We start from the raw sequence: 22,350 nt of genomic DNA, 5'->3' as shown, positions 1-22,350 counted from the left end.
GATGTTCTTGTGTCTGTTGCAGAGCCCATTCTAAAAACAATCGTAATATTTACCGAGGTTGGAACCAAGGTGTACTTTTCGAAATTTGACGTTGGTAAAGTCTACTGGCAAGTACCCTTAGAGGAAGCCTCCAGACAGAAAACAGCGTTCTCTGCCAAATCCGGTCACTATCAGTTCGTCTGCATGCCCTTCGGCAGCCGCCGAGGTGACTCAGTCGTTATGGCGCTCGGCTGCTGACCCGAAAGGCGCGGGTTCGGTCCCGACCGCGGGGGTCGAATTTCGATGAAGGCGAAATCCTAGAGGCCCGTGTTCTATGCGGTGTCAGTGCACGTATAAGAACCCCAGGCGGTAGAAATTTCCGGAGTCCTACACTCATAGCCTCCCTCATAGCCTGAGTCGCTTTGGGACGTTAAACCCCCATAAAACAAAACAAAGCATGCTCTTCGGCTTTAAGACAGCATTGGCTATCTTTACGCGCCTGGTGCGCATTCTGCTGCAGGGCACAGACTATGTCATGCATTACATCGACGATGTTCTCGAAGCGACTTCTCCCTGGAAAGAACATGTTCAGACATTAAAAAAAACTGCTCAACAGGGTACGTGAGGCGGGCCTCGCGATCATGCATAAAAGTGCAATCGGAGCCACTAACATCTCTTTTCTTGAACACCTTTGGAGAAGGGACAATCCGACAGTGGGGAACGGTGGTGGAAAAGCTTGTCAACGTACCCCTTCCTAAGACGAAGAAGCAAGTACGTTCCTCTCTAGGGCTTGCCGGATACTACCGCGATTTCACTCCTGGCGATGCCGACAAAGTCCAATTGCTTGTGGAGATGACACGCAAAAATGTCCGCAACCTTGTCTCTTAGACACCCCAGCGGCTTGCCGCTTTTGACAAGTTCAAAAATCTATTAACTTCCGGGCTCGTACTAAGAGCTCCCATTCTCAGTGAGCAGTTTGTGCTTCGCACAGATCCTTTCGAGGTCACCATAGGCACCGTTCTCCTGCAGGAACATGATGGAGTCCTCCACCCGGAATCATATGCGAGTAGATGGTTGTTACCTCGCGAATCTCGCTACTCAGCGATTGAACGCGAGTGTTTCGCGGTTGTCGGGGCTGCTGAGAAATTCGACATATTCTTGTACGGGAAGTTCATCATTCAGACTTACCACCAATCCTTCCAATATTTAACAAAGGCAAAGCACTTGAACCGCAGTGTACTGCATTCTAGCTTAAGATTACAAGAGTATACATTTCGTGTAGAGAACACCAAGGGCTCCGAAAACGTAGGCACCGATTGCATGAGTCGTTTCTAAATTGCCGGAGGGGGATGTCCAGCGTACAGTGCTACTACCCGGTGTTTGCATGGTTACCAGTGCAAATGTAGTGTGGTAGTGTCTGTAGGTTGTTTTTTTCTTCTTTTTTCCTTCGTTCTCCGGTTATGGGTTGTTCAGTGTGTACAGAGTGTACCTTTATGGTACAGACATGTTTGGAGTTTGTGTCCGATGTTTTGTACGTTGTTATTTTCCATTTTTCCCAGATGTGTAACGTCTGGCCCCATGTTTCCTGTGTGCGCGCTTCCATGTGCCTCCACGTGTAACTGTGCAAAGTGCCTCCGGTGGTTTCGGCGGCGTCCAACTTGGCTGTTTACCACGTGAACATTAGTGTTTCTGCATCAACGGCGTTTCTCTGCTTGCCACGCGAACATTCGTGTTGCGTGCTCTGACGGCAGTTTTTTGTGCGAAAAAACTTTTCCGAAGTCGGGGAATATGTGAGGGGCACAACAAATCGTCGGGGAATGTTTGAATACAGTGTGTCGACAGTGACCGGCGGAGCACTGCGCGTGCCAGCCCAGCGTTGCGCGTGCACGTGCGAATGGTGTGTTGTTGTTGTTGTTGTTGCCTGAAAGGATGATGGCACATACCCACGGTGGGAAATCGGCCAGGGTTTGGTGCACGTCCAAACAGAGAAATGTGTAATCCAAGTGAATCTCAACCGGCTTATCAATTAAGATGATTGTTAGTGAAAAGGAACTCCTTAATTTGATTGAGCATGAGGCAATCGATTTGGAAATCAAGGAAACAGCGAGGCGACGACAACGAAGAGTGTGGTGAGCACGAGGAGCGGTGAGCTTAGGTGTCAGAAAACCGAGGTGTCAATGGACACCGCGCATCGAAGATCGTGTCATTCAAGCTTGGAGGTGGCAGCCGTTGCACGTTGAGCCCGAGCTGCTGGGGACCTCCCTTGAATTACTGACGCAAGCCTCCTGCATCCCTTTCAAGCTTGGTGGTGGCAGCCGATGGACTGAGGGTCCGTACAGCCGAGAGGCTTCCTTAGGTAGCCTGCATGAGACTACGGCGTTTCGGGACGCAGTCGACGGGTCCTGGCTGCAATTTTATTTGCTGATGCCAACTTCCTGGCACTGCTGACGGGAGTCTACTGGCGTCTCTCCCTGGTCCTCACAGCTCCTACTACCACCTGGCTCTTTTCCGCTACTCCCTTCGACGCAATGCCAGCAACGCGTCGCACTTCTTCCACCCTCGTCCGTCCTGTATTCCAGGCATCCTTGCTTCACCTGGGACGCTCATATCTGCCGAACTATTTCCTTTAACCTGTAGTGTTGTACGCGTGTTCTGGATGTTTTTTTCATCCTGTTTTTGTTTCCGATCGGCCCTTTTCTTTTAAATTATAAATACTGAATCATTTTGTTCTGTTTCATCTATGTATTGTCTCGTTCGAATCGGCACGCGATAGCGTTTCCCTTCGGCAGTCGGGGACGCGTTACCAATTCGCGACAGCATTTACGCCCAAGCAAACCAATCCTCTTCGAAATCTAATCAGCTGGTGCATGTCAACCTATATTATTCGGTGTCGACCTTGCGCACAAATCTAGCTGCTGTGCTTTCATACGCACGCTAAAAGTTGTACTTAAAAGACAAATGTTACTCACAATGCTAAGCCTTAGAGTTATCAGGAGACCCATCTTTCTTGAACACTTTGCGTATGTTTCCTCAAATATTCGGGTTAGCAATGACAGAATCAGTGTCCAAAGATAATTCAAGTCATTAAAAAATAAATTTTCAACATCACTCACTGTACGATTTACAGTGACTATTGTTGTATTCTGCTCATTTCCTCAGAACCTGTACGGCGCTTGAGTGGGCTGTATTGTCAACTATACTTCCTGAAAACCTTATTCACTTCGCTTTCTAATGATAAATTCCAAAGGCAATATTCGTCACGGCGTTTCATGTGCTTGGCATCAAGAGGCATTGTGAATAAAGATATGAGATGTTTGAGATGTTCCCTACCTCGGCATATTCGTTGCCCTTCAAAACTATGCCGTTAACTCAATTTTCTAACCAACGACAACATCCGGTGTCGAGGGCCTTTCACATGAGACTTCACACAATTTTTAAATATAGACTTTTTGAGTTATAACAGCGCTTTTTCTTCATAGCACTGCAAGCAGTATAGTACATCAGAGTACTGCTAAGACGTACTAATTAGCAGGATAGCTAACTAATAGTGAATAGTTAACTTTTTAACTGTCACTTTTAGGCTACTTAATTATTGAGAGGTATGTGGCCCAATGTTAATAACACCCATATCATTATCTATAATTTCGAAAACCCGGTTATCCTTGGCTCTCCGGACAAACAAATTTGTGCTACATCGCAGAAAAATACATGCACTTTCGAAAAGCTTGCTGGAAAAGCAACCTTTCTAGTGCGAGTAATTCTTGGAAATGACCAAAAATTGTCGAGCCACAGCGCCTAGGGTGAGTTCGTTTTCGAAATTCTAAAAATTATTATACTTATTACTTTCGGTCGACTAAACGCCTCTGAATAATTAAAGAGCCTAACGCTGATAGTTAACCTGCCTGCTAGCTAGAACGCCTTAGCGGTGTCATGATGTACTACGCCGCTGACAATGTTATGTCGAAAAAAAGCGCTATTCTAACTAAAAAATCTTACTTTTAAAAATGATGTATAAGCTTAGGTGAAACACTCTGCACATTCGCAAGGTCCGAACATACAGACGGGCAGCTTGTACGATCGCCGAAGCCTTAATATGCTTCATTTTAGTTTTTACCACTAATTAATGAACCATTCTGTCTTCAATTGCTGCAGAATGTTAAGCAGTATCAGGACTCGTCATAGTCAGCAGTCTCATTTCTATTTCAGCAGAGTTTGCTTGGGAGCTAGTTGATCCATATTTTCAAGGCGGAATTCTTTTAGCTGAACACATAACGGAGACAACAGAGCCGGTCTTTTCCCCATTGTGTGTTTCTCTAAAAAGAATTGCGCATTGATCTCATTTTCATATCTATAAAATGCTCGTTACTTTCTTTTTTTCGCTGCGATTTTCTTCCTCGAGAGCAATCTTCCTGTGTGCGAGGCAAAACAAAGTATCTAATACCTCCACGTCTAAACTGTTGCTTTAGCTACATTTCTAACATTTAGAATTAGGTTAGGCGTTCCTTTCTGTAATAGATTATTTTTCAAATCCAGTTACAGTCCGCACGTATACATTTCCTCCCCGTTCTAAAGTTGGAAAATTGAAGCAGGTATAGTGAGTGAGCTGTTTTCTGGAAATCACGGTACTGTCTTCTTATAGCCCTCCTGTAGTCCGACGCACCACTGAGGTCCCTTTTTTTTTAGGATTAAGACAAGGCCAACTAATACTATAAAAAGACTATGGCTAACAGTAATACATCCTCTTTATTTCATTCTTCATCAAAATGAATTTGACCACATTGCCTGAATATTTTTTTCGCATAACAGTAGATGCTGCCATCATGAATTCGGTAGAAGTTCGGACAATATAAGACAACAGTACTGAAGCACTCTCGCGGAAGAAAACAGGTGTGGCACCATTCTTTCCTCACCACTGAAGTTTATCTTTTTTAGATCGTCTCTGCATCTAAAGTGCCACAGATTGATAAGCGTTTGAAACTTCTCTCGACACAGAATATAAGGCTGCAATCCCTAATCTACAAAATAGCAACAAGAAAAAATGTACATAGCCTACCTAATCTTGACAATTTAGTCAAAACCCCAGAGATCCGTGTTCTACTTATTATGACACCCGTAAAATGTACCACGCTAATTAGAGACAGTTTTTGTGAATACCAAAACATCTGGTTATATTTTCACTCGTTATTTAGGAAGCACTCTGTCCTCGCAATCAATAAACCGAAATCTAATAAATTGTACTGGGGTCCCTGTAGTATTCTAACTAGAAGAGGCACAACGAGGACCTTAACACCTCAATAGACAACACTTTTTTTATATATTTTCAGACGAGAAAACCTGCCGAGTGAAATACGAAAGCTGAGATTCTTCACTGGTTATTCTTTTGCGTGCTTCTATAATGTGTACTGAAGGGAGAATGGCCGTGCTGACGGTCTTTCTGCCGGCATTATTGCGCAAATACTTCGCAAAAAATCTGTTTCATTAACCACCATGACTTTTACAACATCATCCAGCTTCTGCTTCGTGTTTAATGGCAGTTGTGTGCAAATAACGCGTGTGAGAAGGATACTATAATAAGAAAAACTCATTCACGCTTTCAGGTGCCATCACACATGATATAGCGCGCGGGATAAAATTTTTCGGGGCTTAGGCAATCAGGAAGACGGTGTTTAAAAGGAATGATTTCGTCTAAGTTCATTCGCACTACACAGAGCATTAAACGCAATTTTAATTGAAGTGTTCCTTATAAACTAGTTTCTTGTTTCTCTACCCCAGTAGCACGATTCTTTTTAAGGAGAACTTTGCACCAGAAATAATGTGTTCATATTAAGAACGAACAAACTGCACTCCTCTCCCAGTTCAATGATGTGCCGCTTCCATGAAGTTCCTCAATCATGACCCATTTCCACAAATCCCTCTTCTTATTTGCAGCATTCCCTTATCTCCTGCTATTTGGCACTCAGTCCGCGTTCCCCTGAATATTCGTCCACACGTGGCACGCTTTTGCGGATATGCCAGCAACTGGCAGGTCGCGTGTCCTTAGTTTCTGAGCATCAAAATCGCTCGATTTCTCAGCCGGTTAAACGACTCAGAAGTAGTTCATGTTCTTAGTGCTCAGTCATTCCTTGTACCAACCGAAATCTACAATTTTATATGGCATACTACCACCGAAGAGGTCAAAACGGAACTCAATACGAAATATAATTCATAGAACTACGTGACAATTTTCATATAGTGTTGCCTATAGTGTTTGCTATTTCAGAACAATACCGCAACAAGACAAAGAAGCGGTGAAAAGAGTACACACCACCGTTACCCGGTCTCTTGTCTTTTCGCGCTATTGTTCAGAAGTATGAACCAACAAGCCCAAATTTCAACACTACTGAAGTGTTAGGGATATTTTAAGGTAATTATTTTCTTCACTGAAAATGGCGGAACTGTCTACTATCTTTTCTCTTCACTTGCAGAGCCAGTAATGAGCCAAACGTTACTCCGCAATTCCAGATGATTTCGAGCTTCCTCGGTTGTGACCACATTTTCACCTGCCCAGCTTGTTTAGGCACCTGTAAATGAGGACAAAAAGCACTATGACAAACAGAACTTACACCTCACACCAGGTATGCTCGCGTAGTTTTATCTTCAATCTTTTCAGAACTAAAGACAAGACAAGACTGGAGAAGAGGCGTAGTGGCAACATTTCTTTGCCCATTCACAGTAGTGTCTGCGGTGAAAAATCTATGCTGCAGTTCCAAACAGAGCGCTACTGTTAAACGCTATGGTTCAACTAAGATTGGCTGTGGTCTTGTCTTCTGCTCATTTTTTACATGACGTGCTACGGTTTCAAAGTTATTACAGCATTTTATGAGCGATCAATTACCAGCTCTCTTTACACCCTGCGAAATATATTGCGCAAAAAATTATTACTTGTATCATTAAGATTCATCATAATCGTACTGACAACGCCCAGGACAAAAGGTCTCTGCAATATTTCTCCAAATAACCACTTTAGCCCTGAGAACGCCTCATTCTCGCCCGCCAACCTTTCGGCTGTCTCCAGCTGCATTTCCTCTCTTTTGGTATTTAGTATATTACCCTACATGACCATCGCTTAATTTCGTTCTCATTACACACCCTGCCGAATCCCATTATCTCTTCTTGATTACCCGGCGTTTGTTCTTTGACGGACTCTACTCTATTTCTCTCTTAATGCTGCGCCTATGGCTTTTTCTTACGATAGTTTGCTTCGTTGTCCTTAACCTATGTTTAACCCTTTTCGTTAGCCATGCGTTTCTCCCCAAAATTAAGTACCAGTAAGATACAACTGTAGTTTACTTTTCTCACGGGGGACATTATTTTCGAAAATGTCGAGCCAGCAATAAAGTGGCCTGTTTCATCACTATCGCGTTTCCGACAATTGCCACATTATGCGCATGCAGAGGGACGCCAGTGTGCACGGTTTTCCATGGATTGAAAAAGATCTTGTTAGGCTAGTTGGTAGCTGTTTGTCTTTGGTTAGTAATGCGAAACGCACTCGGACACAATGAAGGAGACGGGACGGAGCGTCGTCCCCGTCTACCTTCCATGTGTCCGTGTGTGTTTCGTGCCTTTAACCACAGCTGTCTCTGGAATTTCGTTTTTCTCCTTGAAGTTTATGCGGGGTAACAGGACGCTGTGTGCGCGCTCGTAAAACTGAACATTTAAAACTGCAACATCCACTGCGCGTTCGGATGTTGCTGCACTGAAGCAACGCATTCATAATCCAGCGATCCGTATTGATTCTTGACTGCGAAGTACAACTTCTGGGTGCCGTGTAAAACTGTGACGGCAGCTTTATGTTTTGTGCTTGTATATTCTGAACGTGTTCTTTTTTTTGTTCACTGTTTGCGTTCCATCCTCCGAGATCTTCTACAATCTCGCCACACGCTTCTCCACCCACGACAACCCTCCCTCTATTCACAGGGTATGTATCCAATTGGTGGTTCTAGGCAAAATCACCAAGTGACTGTGCCTCCTTACACCCTCGCCATACCCTCCTTCTTACAGGGTAATCACCCTCAGGTAGCAGATGCCTGCGCTCTAGCAATACCTGCCTATTTCCCAGTAATCACCCTGCCGGTGGCTGATATTCGAACTATCCACCCGTTATGAATCCTTTCGCTTGTCATATTCTCCTCCTTCCAAGGCAACCACACTCCCGATAGTTATAATGGCAACGGGCCCATCGGTTACGAATACTACTACCTCGGCATACCACTCCTACTACGACGACGCCAAACCAAGATACGAGATCTAAACAGATGTCGCTGTAAAAATACACTGTCGCCTTTTGTCGAACGCCGTAAAAGTTGAAGCTAGCGCCTTAATTGGCTCGGTGGTTATAGTGCTCGGAGTCTGACCCAAAAGACGCTGGTTCGATCCCGGCTGCGACAGTCGCATTTCGATGGTGGCAAAAATATAGAGGTACGTGTGCAGTGCGATATCAAAGGACGTGAAAGAACCCCCAGTGGTTGAAATTGTCCGTGACTCTCCACTACGGCGTCCGTCGCAGCCTTAATCGCTTGGGGCCGTTCCATCCCATAAAACCAAACCTTAAAATTTCACACCATACTGCTGAGTCATTCTAATACTTTGCTATGTGTATAACACATTATGATAAAATTCATTTTCTTTTGACTTTCGATGCAGTTCTTAAAAGGATTTGAGAACTTTGCAAATGTTCCAGAGGTCATTCGTGAGAAACAGTTAGTTGCTAGCACCGTGGCGGGGCGCGCCTCAAGGTTTGTCTTACATTTGACGCTGAGCTTGATGGAAGCGGTCAGAGCGAGCAGCGACGCCTTCAACGTTATTGAAGCTTTGGCAGCGACGCCTCCCAGCAGGTCAACCACGGCGCAGGCGAGCCCGTTGATGAGGCTACTGGGATCCGAGCCGAGCAGGGTGTTCAGGAGACACTGCGGACAGCAGAATTTGTGTGCAGTCATTTCATCAACAGCTTATGCGATATTTCGTTTTTTTCGGCAGTTTTTATTAGGAGCTGCTATGATTTCAAATATTTCAATTACTCTTTCCATGCGCTGTAGTTCTTATCGCCCCTTTCGGTGGTAACTACGCATACGCAAGGAGCATAGACAAGTGCAGTCAGCTTCAGGTAGGTGGACAGCAATATCTGTACGGCAGTGACGGTGTAAAGAATCGTATTAGTGAAGAAGTCATGCTGCACAAGGGGTTTGTGTTTCCCCTTTTAGACGACTTACTTTTGCAGAATAGTAATCACTACACATCTGCTGGTTCTAGGCTTAATGTAATTTCTTAGTGTACTGCCTAGGCCTTCCAGTAGAAGTGCTTCATTAGCGTTATATTCCGCGGAGCGGACATTTCTTGAGACGCGTTTAAGAAAGAACTGAGCAGGTTTTGTTTTTATTCCGTTTCTTTTTTTCTCTTTCACGGCATCGTTTACTGATGTTTCTTTTCATTTTTTTTATTTTTTTCGCTTGCTGTTACGTGATGCTCACGATATGTATCATAACTTTTGATATGATAAAATGTTGACGCCCCCTTTTTGTGCGCATGACGCGATGTGACAAGGCTTTAAATATGTACCCTGGAGAGAAAAATAAAAACAGTGGTTAGTAGCGCTCATCTCTGTCGTGTCGTCGTTCTCTCGCCGTGGGTTTCTCTTTTCTAGCGCTGACTTGTTTCAATGACATGCTTAACCAACTAGCTCAGCACCAAGTTTTACTAAATTTAAAAAAGCTGTATGCATGACAGGTTACAGTCAGGAATGAACCCTGAGTTTCGCGAGATAGACTTTTGGCTTACACTTATCGCATGCACTTTAAAACTTCAATTCAGGTATGGTCTTACCACAAGAGCGTCCATCAGTTTTACAAGAAGCTCGTCCTGAAAGAAAAAGACGTGCGATGTTTTAAAAGCATCAGTGCTTTGAAATAGTGACAACACAGACAAATCTTAGAAAACAGAATATATGTCTGCATCACATTATTATCTGCTCGTTAAGCGCATTGAAATTTGTATCTTTGCAATGTTCTCCCTGCGTACCGAAAAATCCTGCACGAAGTGGCGGTCAACTTTGCTACACTGTTTGGATTGTTATGGCTAGATTAAACAGCCACTGGCTCCCCCAGTAGTGGCCTGCCTAAACGCCTAGATCCTGACACAGTAGCAGGCATCTGGTCGGTTGTGCTTCATGTGAAGGCCCGCTAGTCTGATGCGTTCTGCATACTAAGCACCGAGCGCTGCTGTGATTTGTTTTAATTTTTACGTTGTTTCACAAGAAGGATAGAGGAATGCGCGGACCGTCAAAAAAGTGCACCTGCTAGTCAGCGTGTGTTCTTTCGTCCATCTTTCGGTTCGCGCTCAAGCATGCTGAATTTTGTGCAAGACAACTCTCCGAAGAAAGACATCTTATTTTCACCACAACCATAAAATTTAAGCAATCCAAAGCAAGGAAATGATTCTAGTTATTTTACTCTTGAGCGCGGACTTCATGCAAAATCACGCTAATTAGAAGAATGCGTCGCCAAAGTTTCTAAATTTGTGTTAGGGTGCTCAGTTCGGCTTGCTTATTTTGGTTTAATTTCGCAGGTTTCCCCTGCCCTGAGAACCACAAAACGGCAAATACAGCGGCAGATGATGAAACGCATCATTGGTTGGTTAACGAATGTGTAGAACTTATATCACTCTGGCGACGCTGCACCTTCTACGTGTTTAACCTTTCAACTTTGAAGGTTGTGTTCTTCGTCCAGTTCGCCCAATTTTTTCACAAGTAATGTTCCCCAACTACCCCCAAACTTCTGCTTTGATACTGAAAGAGGAAGAGCTTCTTTATAGCTTAGTGCTGCCCCTACTTCCCTGTCGGTCCCTTCGCAACAGCTGAAGCTTACGTCTTGAAGTACTTCAGTGACCCTCAAAGTACGTCACGCGAGGGAGGTGTCCGTTGGTAGAATCTTGTCTCTAACACAGTACCTCAAAGCTGCACAACTGACTACTATTTCGCAACAACACACGGCTTGTGCATACTGAAGTTGGTGACACCGCAGAGAACTAACGCCCGAACAGACCTCAGCGAGGTGTAGACAGGCAAACTCCTCCGTGGCAGGACGTAGCCTCGGAATTTGATGGCATGCACAGATGCTACTCCGTATGACCCTCTCAACATCACCTTGCTGTTATAGTAAGTTCAAACCAAGTAATTCTTACTAATTTTCTCACCCCCCGCCACCTCTCAATAGCATAGTTGCATCATGATATGCCCAGGTTGTCTCCGAACGTCGAAAAAGCTTTGGGCAATATGATCCGAAGACATTTCTTCTTGAACATGGCTTTGATGATTGATTATATTCGCACTGTGGTTTAGTGCTTAACTGACAATGCGAATTACGCTACATCCTAGCTGTAGGCGACAAAGAAGCAATCAACACGATTGACTTGAATGTGCGGGCTTACCGTCGCAAGATCGCCGTTCTTGCATAGCAGCAGGGTGTCGGTGAGACACTGCAAAGAAATAAATTTAAAAATGTCAAATCAACGCGTTAGCGTTTCCTACTTGAGGCCGCGTGTTACCCGTGTTGTCGTAAAATAGGGACACGCGCCACGTTTACAAGCATCTTTTAAAAATTCACGTATTCACTAGATTTTTTTGCGGCAGCACCTTTTACACCGGGTTTTCGCATGTGGGACTTTCTTAAAAGCAATCGGGAGAAGAAAGAGGGGCATAGTACATCGTAGCTGAAATTTCTCATGCAGACTATCTTCCCAATGAAAGCCTTACAATGATGGGCTCTACTGCGACGCCTCTAAAGAATGTATTCAGTGGGCTAAAGCGAATTGGGAGATTCAGTCCCGTGCAGGTTTTGGAGGCGGCTTACAAAAGCTATCGCTGTCATTGTGACCCCGTGAAGGAACAGGGTGAAATTAGGAAGCTTGTTCGCTCCTCGTTTCCTTATATAACCGCACAAGATAACGGAACGCGTTGCAGCCAAGAGGCGCTCCTTTGCGCAGCAAGAAGGAGACAGATCAGGATATTGAGGAAACCCACAGCGCGCAGTTAATTACCTCACACTGGAAAAACAAAGAGAACAGTACCGTGAAGCCGTCTCGTAGAAGGATGTCATCACAGAGTTTGCTTTTGGCTGACATTGTGACACTGACAAAAAAACGCTATGTTTTGGCTTTTCGAAAAGCAGACAGATGCCTAACAATTCTTTGGTGTTCGTTCCCCTCACGCTCTCTCAATGTGTGCACGTACAGCCGGGATTATTCTGGCTGTGCGACGCGGAATTTTCGATACGGAGTCCTTTCCCCACCCTTCATGGCACATATGGATGTTGTCCGTCGGGGTACCAGTGTTTTTATGCAGCACATATGAGTTCAAGATATTTGCGCTCATATACGACTTCTCTATTGACCTTCTCGTATTAAAATCTAGGATAGCGTACTCGCGTTCAAGAGGCACTGCTCACAGCCATGTGCACCAAATACACCGAAGTGCGCGGATGATAAACCTAGAGGCTGCTGCAGACCGCGGCTTGCAACCTTTAGCATGCGCCTGCTGAGATGCCATGCTACGCATCATGTGCTCTCCTCAAGAGATGCAGGGAAACACCAAAAGCACTGGGCTGTCTGGTTCGATCCGGCATTATCTCATTTTGAGTTCTATTTCAGCGCTTTACGCGTGTGATAATATTGACTGGACCATATTTTGTCAGCACTGATAAGCTCATGCCCTCCTTGCTTACAGGGACAGCAAAAGAGCTTCAAGCAATGTTTGTTCTTAGCTAAAATTTATTGTTTCTCTCTTTGTGGCTATGTCGATCTTGCTCAGGTGTCAAAAGAGGGATTTATTGATGATAAAATTGGATTTACACTGAAAATATTCAAGTGCTCATGGCAAAACCAGAAACAACTTCGTTATCACCGCTAGGATGTGAATGGCTGTCTTGCCTAGCCTCAGACGGCCGCGTAGAAATGCGTTCTGATCATTTCAAAGTTTGCGAAAACAGCCGGTGGGACCGTTCACAGTAAATTTCATTTTATCACCTTTTACAGCTTATCATAGCTCTATGTTCAGTAAACAGTCTCTTCGTAATTAGAATGCAAAAATTAACTCCTTATACGGCGACTTTTGTTGTCCTCCCTTTGTGTCAGAAGCAGGACAAACGGGATTGAAAGTGCGATGTATGGTGCACAAACTACTTAAATGGTGACGCTTGAACTATGAGCGGATTGCTGGCAAGTCCTATTAACGCAGGTATTTTGAGGAATCCATGAATTGTGGACGTTTTGATTTGGCTAGGTCATCGGTAGTTCCGTTAGCTAGCGCAACCTTTTAGGAATGCATGGAGCGCCGGTTGATTTATGGCCATGTTATTAATGAGTTCTTTTATCGCTGCCTTTAAAGATTTCCTATAACTTGGATTCTTGCTTTACGGTCAAATCGTCAGTAAGTAATTTTAGCGCTATTAGGCAATTCACGGATTGGCGATGCTTTGATTACAGCGATGAGCTCGGTAAAATGCTTCAGAGTAATCGTTTAAGGAATTTTGCTTTAAAGATTGCTTTAGACTAATCCTCTATGCTGTGCGGATTTTTTATGGCATGGTGTTTGGTGAGTTCACTTGGCGTAGGTTTTAAGGAATTTATGGAATGCACATGCGTTCATTATGAACAGCTAATGGGGTACTTTCTTTTAGCGAAGTGTTAAGTAATTCTTGGAGAGCGCCTGCCGTGATTATGGCGATGCAGTCGGTAACTTCCTTTAGCGCAGTGCTCCAGGAAGTAACAGATTGTGGATGATTTCATTATAAGCTGGTCATCGGTAACTTTTTTAGCGCTGTATATGGAATTCATAGAGTTCGAATGTACCTATGATGGATACGCAATTTTAGCACAGTCTTTTGTGGCATAAGCAGAGTGCGGATACTCAGATTATCGCGATGAAGTCGGTAAACTTTTTTAGCGCAGTCTTTATTTAGAGAGTTTGGACGCTTAAATTATGTCGACAACATCGGTAAGTAGTTGCAACGCAATCGTCTAAGGAATGAATGAAATGTGGATGCCTTGATGACTGCGAACAGGTCGGTAAGCTCTTTTAAGGAATTCATGGAGCGTACGCAACACGCTAAGTAAAGAACGCACCTAATGGAGTCTTTACTTCATACTTGCCTTTGATTTTAGGCAACACGTTTACGCAGTATTGAGGATAATGTTGATAAAGATGACTATGGGCATCGCAGCATGGCGTCCTTTCCAAATAAAATGTCTAGTGCTGATGGTTGATTTACGAACCCAAGCGTTAGTGCTCTTTCTCATGAGCTTCGAAGTCATTGTCAAGGAGTAAAAAATCACATAGTCATGTGCTCAGTCAGTGCAACGTAGGTAGAAAAGAGAACTAAAGTAACTAAAACGTTCATTCTTACCTCTCCGAGGTTGAGGTTTCCAGGAAGACTAACCATGATCGGTTCCTTGCAGATGTCGCTTGCGGTAAGTATTTTCTGGCATCCGGGCACATTTGCCACACAGCACAAAGGCTTTATTAGATTCGAGAGGGCACCCAAACCTGCAGTGACGTAGGGAAATTACGTGGGAAGTGAACTGTGTCATTAATAAGAATTTTAGCATGCTATGTATTCCTGGAGACTGTCCCTTATTGCTAATAGTTGGTTTTGAAAAATTGGGTTGTATATTGTGTTTCTGAATGAAATCATTCGGCAAGAATAATGTTCATTTAGTCTAGGCCTCTAAAACTGGCTTACATATGTCACTTATATAATTCGGTTCTTGACAGTAAATTTTGGCATTTTGTTTCCAACACAGCTCGTTCTCACATCTTTCATCCTGGTATCGGGAAAAAACTGAAAATATACCTTTACCAAAACTACAAGCGCTGCCAACATTAATAGTGGTCTGTATTGAACGTTACGCTGCTTCTTGAGAGTTGAGAAAAGCCGAATGTTTCTAAATTTGGCCTTATTTTCTGTAGGCTGCAAAGCTATCAATACAAATTGCACTCAAGAATACTTCCTGAAGGAAGGCGCGTCAAAGTACCTTCCTGTCACAGAAGCAGCATCTATTGCCAGGAGCCGGCGACTGCCGACTGGCAATAAATCACAGCACTGATTACACTGCATCATAATTGCGCAGTTGCGTCGCAGTGTCATATGGATGTATTTTGTAGAACCTTCAATGGTTCTAAACCTGCGCCTTTAAAGACCAGCTGCACCAGCTTTTTTCAACACTTATACACTATCGCTGGCGTAAGCCCTTTGAAAAAACATGGTGACAGAAAAGGCAAATTCATTTATAAGGATTCCACAGACCTATGAAAGTTCGTTGTTATAGGATATGAAATAATTCTGGACCATGGAATTACACTAAAGTCTTCAGCATGGAGTGTCCTAAACTTTTAATGTAATGAACGAGAAGTTTAATGAATAAAAATTTTCTGCAGATACATGCCCGCGTCACACTACAAATTACCCAAGCGTAAATTACTGCGTTCGCGATGCCACCTATGTGTGTGTACTCCAGTGTGCTGATGAACAAACTCACTCAGGCCCAGGGCGCTGAGCACGATTTCGACGATTTGCAGCAAAGCAGCCAGGGCACCCAAGACTGAGTTGAAGCAGCGCGTCTACAAGACACTGCAAAGCAATAAAATATTGTGAGCGCTTTTCTACCATTCCATGTTGATGTTTCGTTGTAATGGCATTTTTGGTTTCATTTACGACGCCATTATTCTTTGTTTTTCTCTATTTATGCAGCCAAACCAAACTGGCGGCTCGAAAAACATGCAAGTGCTTGTGCTTACGGGAGCATAATTCCGGGAGCATGTATTTATGTATGCATACAAAATTGTGTTTGTACGTAGGTATATCTGACAAAAAAGGCCTTTGCGGTGTGCAAAAATTCGTTGTAGATTTTGGATTTGAGGCCAGTATTGTTCAAGAATTACGCCTATCTTGGCACACGGCCGTTTGCTCCTCAAGCCGATGGAAAATCGTCGCATATCATTTCCTCATAATGTGCGACATAAGCTTAATAAACATACGTTGTACAACTAATTCTGGGCATGCTAGGCTAACTACCAGGCAGACCTCGCCTGTATTCATTGAAGTCTCTCCTCTTCCTCCTGTGCTTGTTACAGTGTGAACCTTATCCAGCCGTGTCTGAGCAGTCTATGTTTCATAAACATTGCAAATGGTGGATTGTTTTCGAGTATTCAAAGGCATTTCACGAACACGGTTCTCTTGTTTAGGTTATCAATGTGGCTCATGTAGAGGTCCAGCAAACGGAATTTTGATCATGTAAGCTCGTCGATCAAGTAATTGCCTTCGACCGCAAAGATATTTTTAATGTTAGTTTGGTGGTGTCTGTAGAAATGGATTCATCGCGAAAGGAGCTTCAATTGAAGCAACGCATTTGTTGATTTTCAACTTGTCAAAAATTTGCTTTCAATCCAGCCTGCATGGGAAACAAACTTCGCTCACAGCAACTAGATTTTCGTTGCGGTCGCCATCTAGCAGTGAATTCTTGAAGCGTGTTCATAGCGGGAGGAAATGTTTTTCCCACAAATGCACTTATTCGGGCTTATGCGACAGTTTCAATATGTTTCCATATCACGAGATTCATAAGTCCACATGATTTCATATATATTATAAGGGATTCAAATGGAGTGCATTTTTACAGTATGGTGTATAATAAAGCACGTATGAAAACGCAAGGCTTTTATATGACGTCACGCACACTACTTAGAAATCATATGTAATAATATGGAAGGATTTTGTACATGATACAGAAATATATGCAATGAAAATACGGATGTTTATATATTTTTTGCCTATGGACTTCATATTCTTATAATTACACATGAGCTTCTTATTCTGAACGTTTCTCTCAGCTGGTCACAGACGTAAAAAATACATTTCATCAGTGTTCCTTCGCTCGGTCACTTTTCTCAGAAAAAGACCAGAGCCTACTTAACCAACGCGCTTTTTCGATAATCGCAACGGGCAGAAATTGAAAGCGTAACGCATAATAGGGATCGTGATCATGGTGGAGGCTGTTTATCCGGAAATGTTGAGACGCCTGCTGAGAAACCCGAATTGCCATCGGAGCAGTAGATAGGCAACGCCAGCTGCTGCGTACCTGGTTACGTCACGTTAAGTCAAACTTACCGATGTTGAGGGGAACTATTGCATTATTCGAGTAAGATCTGATAAAGTCCCATGAAGGAGCATTTCATGCACGGGACATTTCCTGGTACCTAGTAGCCTCAAGAGCCACTCCCTGCATGAATGCTGATGAAGAAATTTTGTTCCCCGAATTATTAAACAGGGCTACTTAATTACTCCATATTTGGAATTATTGATTTCCACGCTTCAAAATACTTTCGCTGGAATCACACTACAAAAATGTATTCTTCTGAAAGAGAGGACTGAGCATGAACTTCAGCTGCAGAAATCTTGAGGTCAAATGCAACGCTGTACTTACCACTACGATTTTCACGACGGCAGCCAAGACGTCCTCCTGTGCCGCAGGAAGCAAGAGAAGGGTAAAAAACAGAGAATAACATTCAGTTATAACCAGAACACTACATAATATATGACATGCTTGAAAAGAACATCTGCTACTAAGTGAGAACAAGAATAGACTGCTGCAATAAAACGGAATTCCTCCGTTTACAGTCAACGTGCCATTCTTTGATGACATCTGATGTGAGCTAGATAGCGTAAGTACAATACATTCCTTGCGTGTTTCGTTTCGTTCATTTTTGTATGCGCAGTTGGGCGTTTCTCGAGTAGAAAACCATAGTATGACATTGTTTTCCTAACATCGTCAATGTACAAAGCGTTGACGTATTTTCTCGCGTCTTTGGGTGTTAGGTCAGCTTTACTTTTTCTGCACTTAGACTTCCCTGTTGCAGCAGAAACCTTTAAAGCAAGCTGCTTTGAGTTTGGTCCAGAGTGGTTCAACGCGTGCTCAGTGAGAGCTTCTGAATGAGATTACATATCTTCCCTCAGTCTTGCAAGGTTACTGGCTTTAACGAGCACTACTGTGCGAGTACCTGGCATATAATATCTCAGTAAAAGCACGTGCTGAGTCGATATGTACAGATCTTAGAGTCCTCATTTTGTGGCACGTTGTGTGCGGTGTTCGCGTGGCCCTCTGCTTCTCCGATAAGGTGCTTCGATTTGATCCTGTCTAGCACGGATGTGTTGTGATGCAGCAGCATGGGAAACGTGCAGGGTGCTACATATAACTTGCACAAGCCATCAAAAAAGTGAGTATCTTCAACGAAGATTGGACTACAGCATAGCTGTAAGCTTTCCATTTGATCTGGTCAGCATTATTTTTAAATTCGCAAATATAAATTAGCTACATTTATAAATATTTTGTTCAGAGCAACGTTTTTGAAGTAAACGTCCTCGACCAAGTGGAGAAATGCCGCGGGCTTCCAGGGTTCTACTTTAGAGAGGACTGGTATTGCATCTTCCCCTTTACCACAGCGGTGCACGTGGCACGTCCTATAATACCACCGGTGGCACGCGGAATTTTATCCAACAGGGAGGGTGGCATCTTTTCCATAACCCTCTCATTCTCAACGAAAAAAACGGTGAAGTCACCATCAGTATGCACGCTGTCTGTTCTCAGAGGACGCGCCCACATGCTATGCTGCCTGCTTCACATCCTGAAAGGCAACTTTTGTTCGCACAGTGAATCTTTTCGTTGTGTTGTCATTGGCAACGAGCCTTAAAGATTTCCAAGCTTCTCATTTGATTCCGGAGGGTTTGGTCTGCCGCGAGAAATTCTAAATGCTGGTCGTGGGTGCCTGCTTTCGCGTACATCGTTCATTCTATCTCACTGCGTCCATCCCACTTTTACCACTTATGTGTGCTACTGATTGGGGAGGTATGACTGGTCACCCATTAACAAGACCATTTTCACGTGAACAGCAGCTATGACCAAGTTTATAGGGCATGCAGCTTATATGCGGGAGGTGCCAGGTTCAATCCCAATGGCCGCCGGGCTCCCGCTGGTTTTTCAGATGCTAAAAACGTCTTCCAGGCATTGAGCTCGCCTTCCTTAGGCAAAAGAGTTTAAAACTGGGTATTTCACCCCACCTTGCGGAGACCAGATAGGTTAGACGCAGTTCTCTTTGCTATACCTGCTGCTGATAAATTAAAATAAACGCGCATTCTTTTCACTTCACCGGGACCAATTCTGGATAATCAAGTCTTGTTTTCTTCCCTCTGTTAACAGCATTTGATAAGAAAGCGCTTACCACAGTGGCTGTACACAGATCCAGGGAAGTGCCGAGACACTGTAAGAGACAAGGATTCTCAAATTAACTCGTTTACAAATGCCCCACAAGATTTCATATGATTAAGTTTCTCAATGACAGAAAATCAAAAATCAATGTCAGGCCTGAAGTTCGCAACCACTACCTGAATGTAAGCGTTTATAAAGTTTAAAGGGCTTGGCTAACCATATTTAGATATTTTTTTTAATTTTTGAGAGTGCCAGCCACAGTGTTTAAGACATATAATTTTCCGATAAGAGTAGCGGGTTAAAATCAGGAAAGTTTGAAATATGATCTTCTCGACTTTCGTTACCTAACCATAACTTATTCACTACTGTTTCGAAGATGACAGCGAATCATGAGGTGCTACTGAATTAGTGCCTTTGCTAAGAGATCTCAAAACCAGATACACACGTACTAATGCATAGTGACCGGATGGATATTTTGTTATTGTGCAAAGCATTGTATCAAATTTCTTTGTGATTAAATATTTTAAATCAAATCAAAATTTTATGGCTTGTTTGCTGGCTGAAACAGTTCCAAACTGGCAAGCATCCAAATGCATCACTGTTCAGCTCTCACTTTCCTGCCCTTTCGTTGAAGAACCTATGAATTCCTTCAAACATTTTGTTCGAAATCGCCAACGAATTTCCCAACCCATGATATGAAATATGTTGACGTTGTTGTACGCACCTTTTCAAGGTTCAAGATGTTGGGAAGAGTTGCATTGAGGCAGTCAGCTGCAAAGCAAACAGTGTCAAGAAAAATTACTCAATGTTGCTTTCTGTTTCTATATGTGCCGTGTAGCCAACGAAGGAATGTAGTGCCAAGGGCGCCCGTCGCACGAGGACATACGGTGATCAAACAATATACACTCGGGTCCTTTATTCCCTAACCCAAGAAAGTCGCACACATGGAAAGCTTGCGCATAAGCTTCTTCCTCTACCTAGTCAATTAGAATAGTTAGAGTCAGGATAAAGAAAGCGCACACTCGCGAATAAAAATGAATGAAAGCAAGACTTGAAGAGAAGGAGGGGCTTCAGATCGCAGTAACCTCATGATCTAATTTTCAGTCAAAGTCAAAAACTAGATCTCAGAACACTCGGAGGCCTCGTGCCGTTCGCACGCTTTTGCTCAAAAAAGTGATGGCAGAAAAATTAAATACTCTCAGCTTAGGAATATCAGTGACTATATATATATATATATATATATATATATATATATATATATATTAATCGAAGTAATCTTCGACTGAGTGGCACTACAAATAAAAAAAGAAAATTTCTTGTGCACCTTGGCGTCGGTGACTTTTAGCTTCCTTCACACACACACACACACACACACACACACACACACACACACACACACACACACACACACACACACACACACACACACACACACATATATATATATATATATATATATATATATATATATATATATATATATCAGACAAGGCAAATAAAATGAGCGGCTCGTTTGACAACATATGAAGGAAGCCAACAGTCCCCGAAACTATGGTTCATAGGAAATATTTTTAATTTGTAGTGCCATACAATGAGAGAATAATTCTTGGATTAATCTGTCGCTTAAAGAAAATAACTTATAAAGCAGCCGAAAAAACAACCATGCCGCCAGTGGGATCCGAACCCACGACCTCCGAATATCGGGTCCGGTACTCTACCAAATGAGCTATGGCGACGGCTGTCCAATGTACTGCTCTGGTGACTATTTATGTTAATTGTGTGTAAGCAAACCTTGAGAGTGTTCATCAGCGCCACCTTCGTCCATAGCGGTGGACGTAGCACGTCCTCTATTACTGCGAGTGTGACGTGGAACTTCATCTGACGGCAAAAGCGGAAACTATGCGAGAACCCTCTGATGCTACCTACGGCATCAAGACTGCCAGAACCGAGACCCGAGATGATGCATGCTTTTCGAACGACTGCTAAATGACTCTAAAAAATACGGACATATTGCACGTAACAGCAGAAATGAAAGAACAATGGCAGGCACAAAAACATTATTTTCTAAAGCTGCTTTTCCTCACTGGGAAAAATGGTTTTGTAAAGTATCTTGCATTAGCGCGGCCTCAGTGTGAGCTCTCTACTCTTACTGTTATCTTTGCCCACCAAGCCCCAGCACCGGCAAGCACCGGCATTCGTTTCTCTGTTGTAAAGTTCACACTGTATTCTCAGCGGGTTCTACGTGAATGCCTGAAACATTTATTGTCCTCCACTTAATTCACTTTACTCTCCTGGTTTTAACTGCCCGGGCAATTAACACCCAACCATGTGTGTTATTCTTTCCATTCTATTTCGCGCTGTCCAAATTTTGGCCTGCTTATCAGTCTGTCCACAACATCTGGTTGGCCGATCCCCCAGCATGAGTATATGCCATCAAGCGCCCGTACAACTACAAGAACAACACTACTACGCCTAAGCACTAAGAATGAAAAGCAGCCGCCTTACAGCTCGCGCTTCCCAGCGCAGCAGGAATCAGCAGGGCCAAGACGAAGATCACGGGAGCCATAGCTGAAGTCTGGGCCGTAGTCAGCCTAGGATCACTCCCTTAGATGCAGAAGAGCAGGGTGTATTTAGTGGTTGATGTGCAACGTATTTAAAGGGCTCGGGAGACAGTATTCTTTCTTTTTTAACGCGTGTAGCCGCGAGTACACAAAAACACCCAAAATTAGAAAGGCCACAACAAAGACCAGACGCATAGCCTGCACCAGCTTTAGGAATCTAAATCCAGGGGTTGTATAATGAGCTCTAGGCAGATGCAGGGTTTGAACGACAGCACTTCCTGCTTTATTTAACATTTGCACTAGAAAATTGTGAGTCCCGGACGTCATTAGCAGTTTTTTAGAAGGTTAAAGCGGGAACGCGCCAGTAGCAATAAGTACAGCCGCGTCCTTTGGGTCCTGAAATAGTCCTTTCGGCTTTAGAGGAATAGAGTTTGGTGTCTTGTACATCCATGTGCCCCAAACCCTTTCCGTTCCTCTTCTGTTTCACAAAGCGAAGGATAACACAGGGTTTGACACAGTGGCGTAG

The 22,350-nt window shown here is 43.5% G+C and overlaps 1 protein-coding gene across 2 annotated transcripts; it reads right to left on the bottom strand.

Annotated features, from left to right (window-relative positions):
- Positions 1–6,377: 6,377 nt before the first annotated feature.
- Positions 6,378–21,879, bottom strand: LOC144100344 (uncharacterized). Of its 2 annotated transcripts, XM_077633318.1 has the most exons (9): positions 21,769–21,879; positions 19,988–20,034; positions 19,277–19,315; positions 17,485–17,520; positions 15,544–15,635; positions 14,412–14,551; positions 11,440–11,487; positions 9,838–9,873; positions 8,872–8,924 (listed from the first exon to the last, which is right to left on the bottom strand). In XM_077633318.1, the coding sequence occupies exons 1-6, from the start codon at positions 21,827–21,829 to the stop codon at positions 14,440–14,442; spliced, it is 387 nt and encodes a 128-aa protein (XP_077489444.1). In that variant the 5' UTR covers positions 21,830–21,879; the 3' UTR covers positions 8,872–8,924; positions 9,838–9,873; positions 11,440–11,487; positions 14,412–14,439. The 2 variants fall into 2 exon arrangements, with proteins under 2 accessions (XP_077489445.1, XP_077489444.1); XM_077633319.1 differs by lacking the exons at positions 17,485–17,520; positions 19,277–19,315; positions 19,988–20,034; positions 21,769–21,879 and adding an exon at positions 6,378–6,539 and having other exon boundaries at positions 8,765–8,924; positions 15,544–15,632.
- Between the last annotated feature and the right edge of the window lie 471 nt (positions 21,880–22,350).

Source organism: Amblyomma americanum, chromosome 8 (genome assembly GCF_052857255.1).
Source record: "Amblyomma americanum isolate KBUSLIRL-KWMA chromosome 8, ASM5285725v1, whole genome shotgun sequence".
In the NCBI taxonomy this organism is placed as follows: Eukaryota; Metazoa; Arthropoda; class Arachnida; order Ixodida; family Ixodidae; genus Amblyomma; species Amblyomma americanum.
Note: the sequence above shows the minus strand (reverse complement) of the source record. Positions and strands in the feature narration are given on the sequence as shown.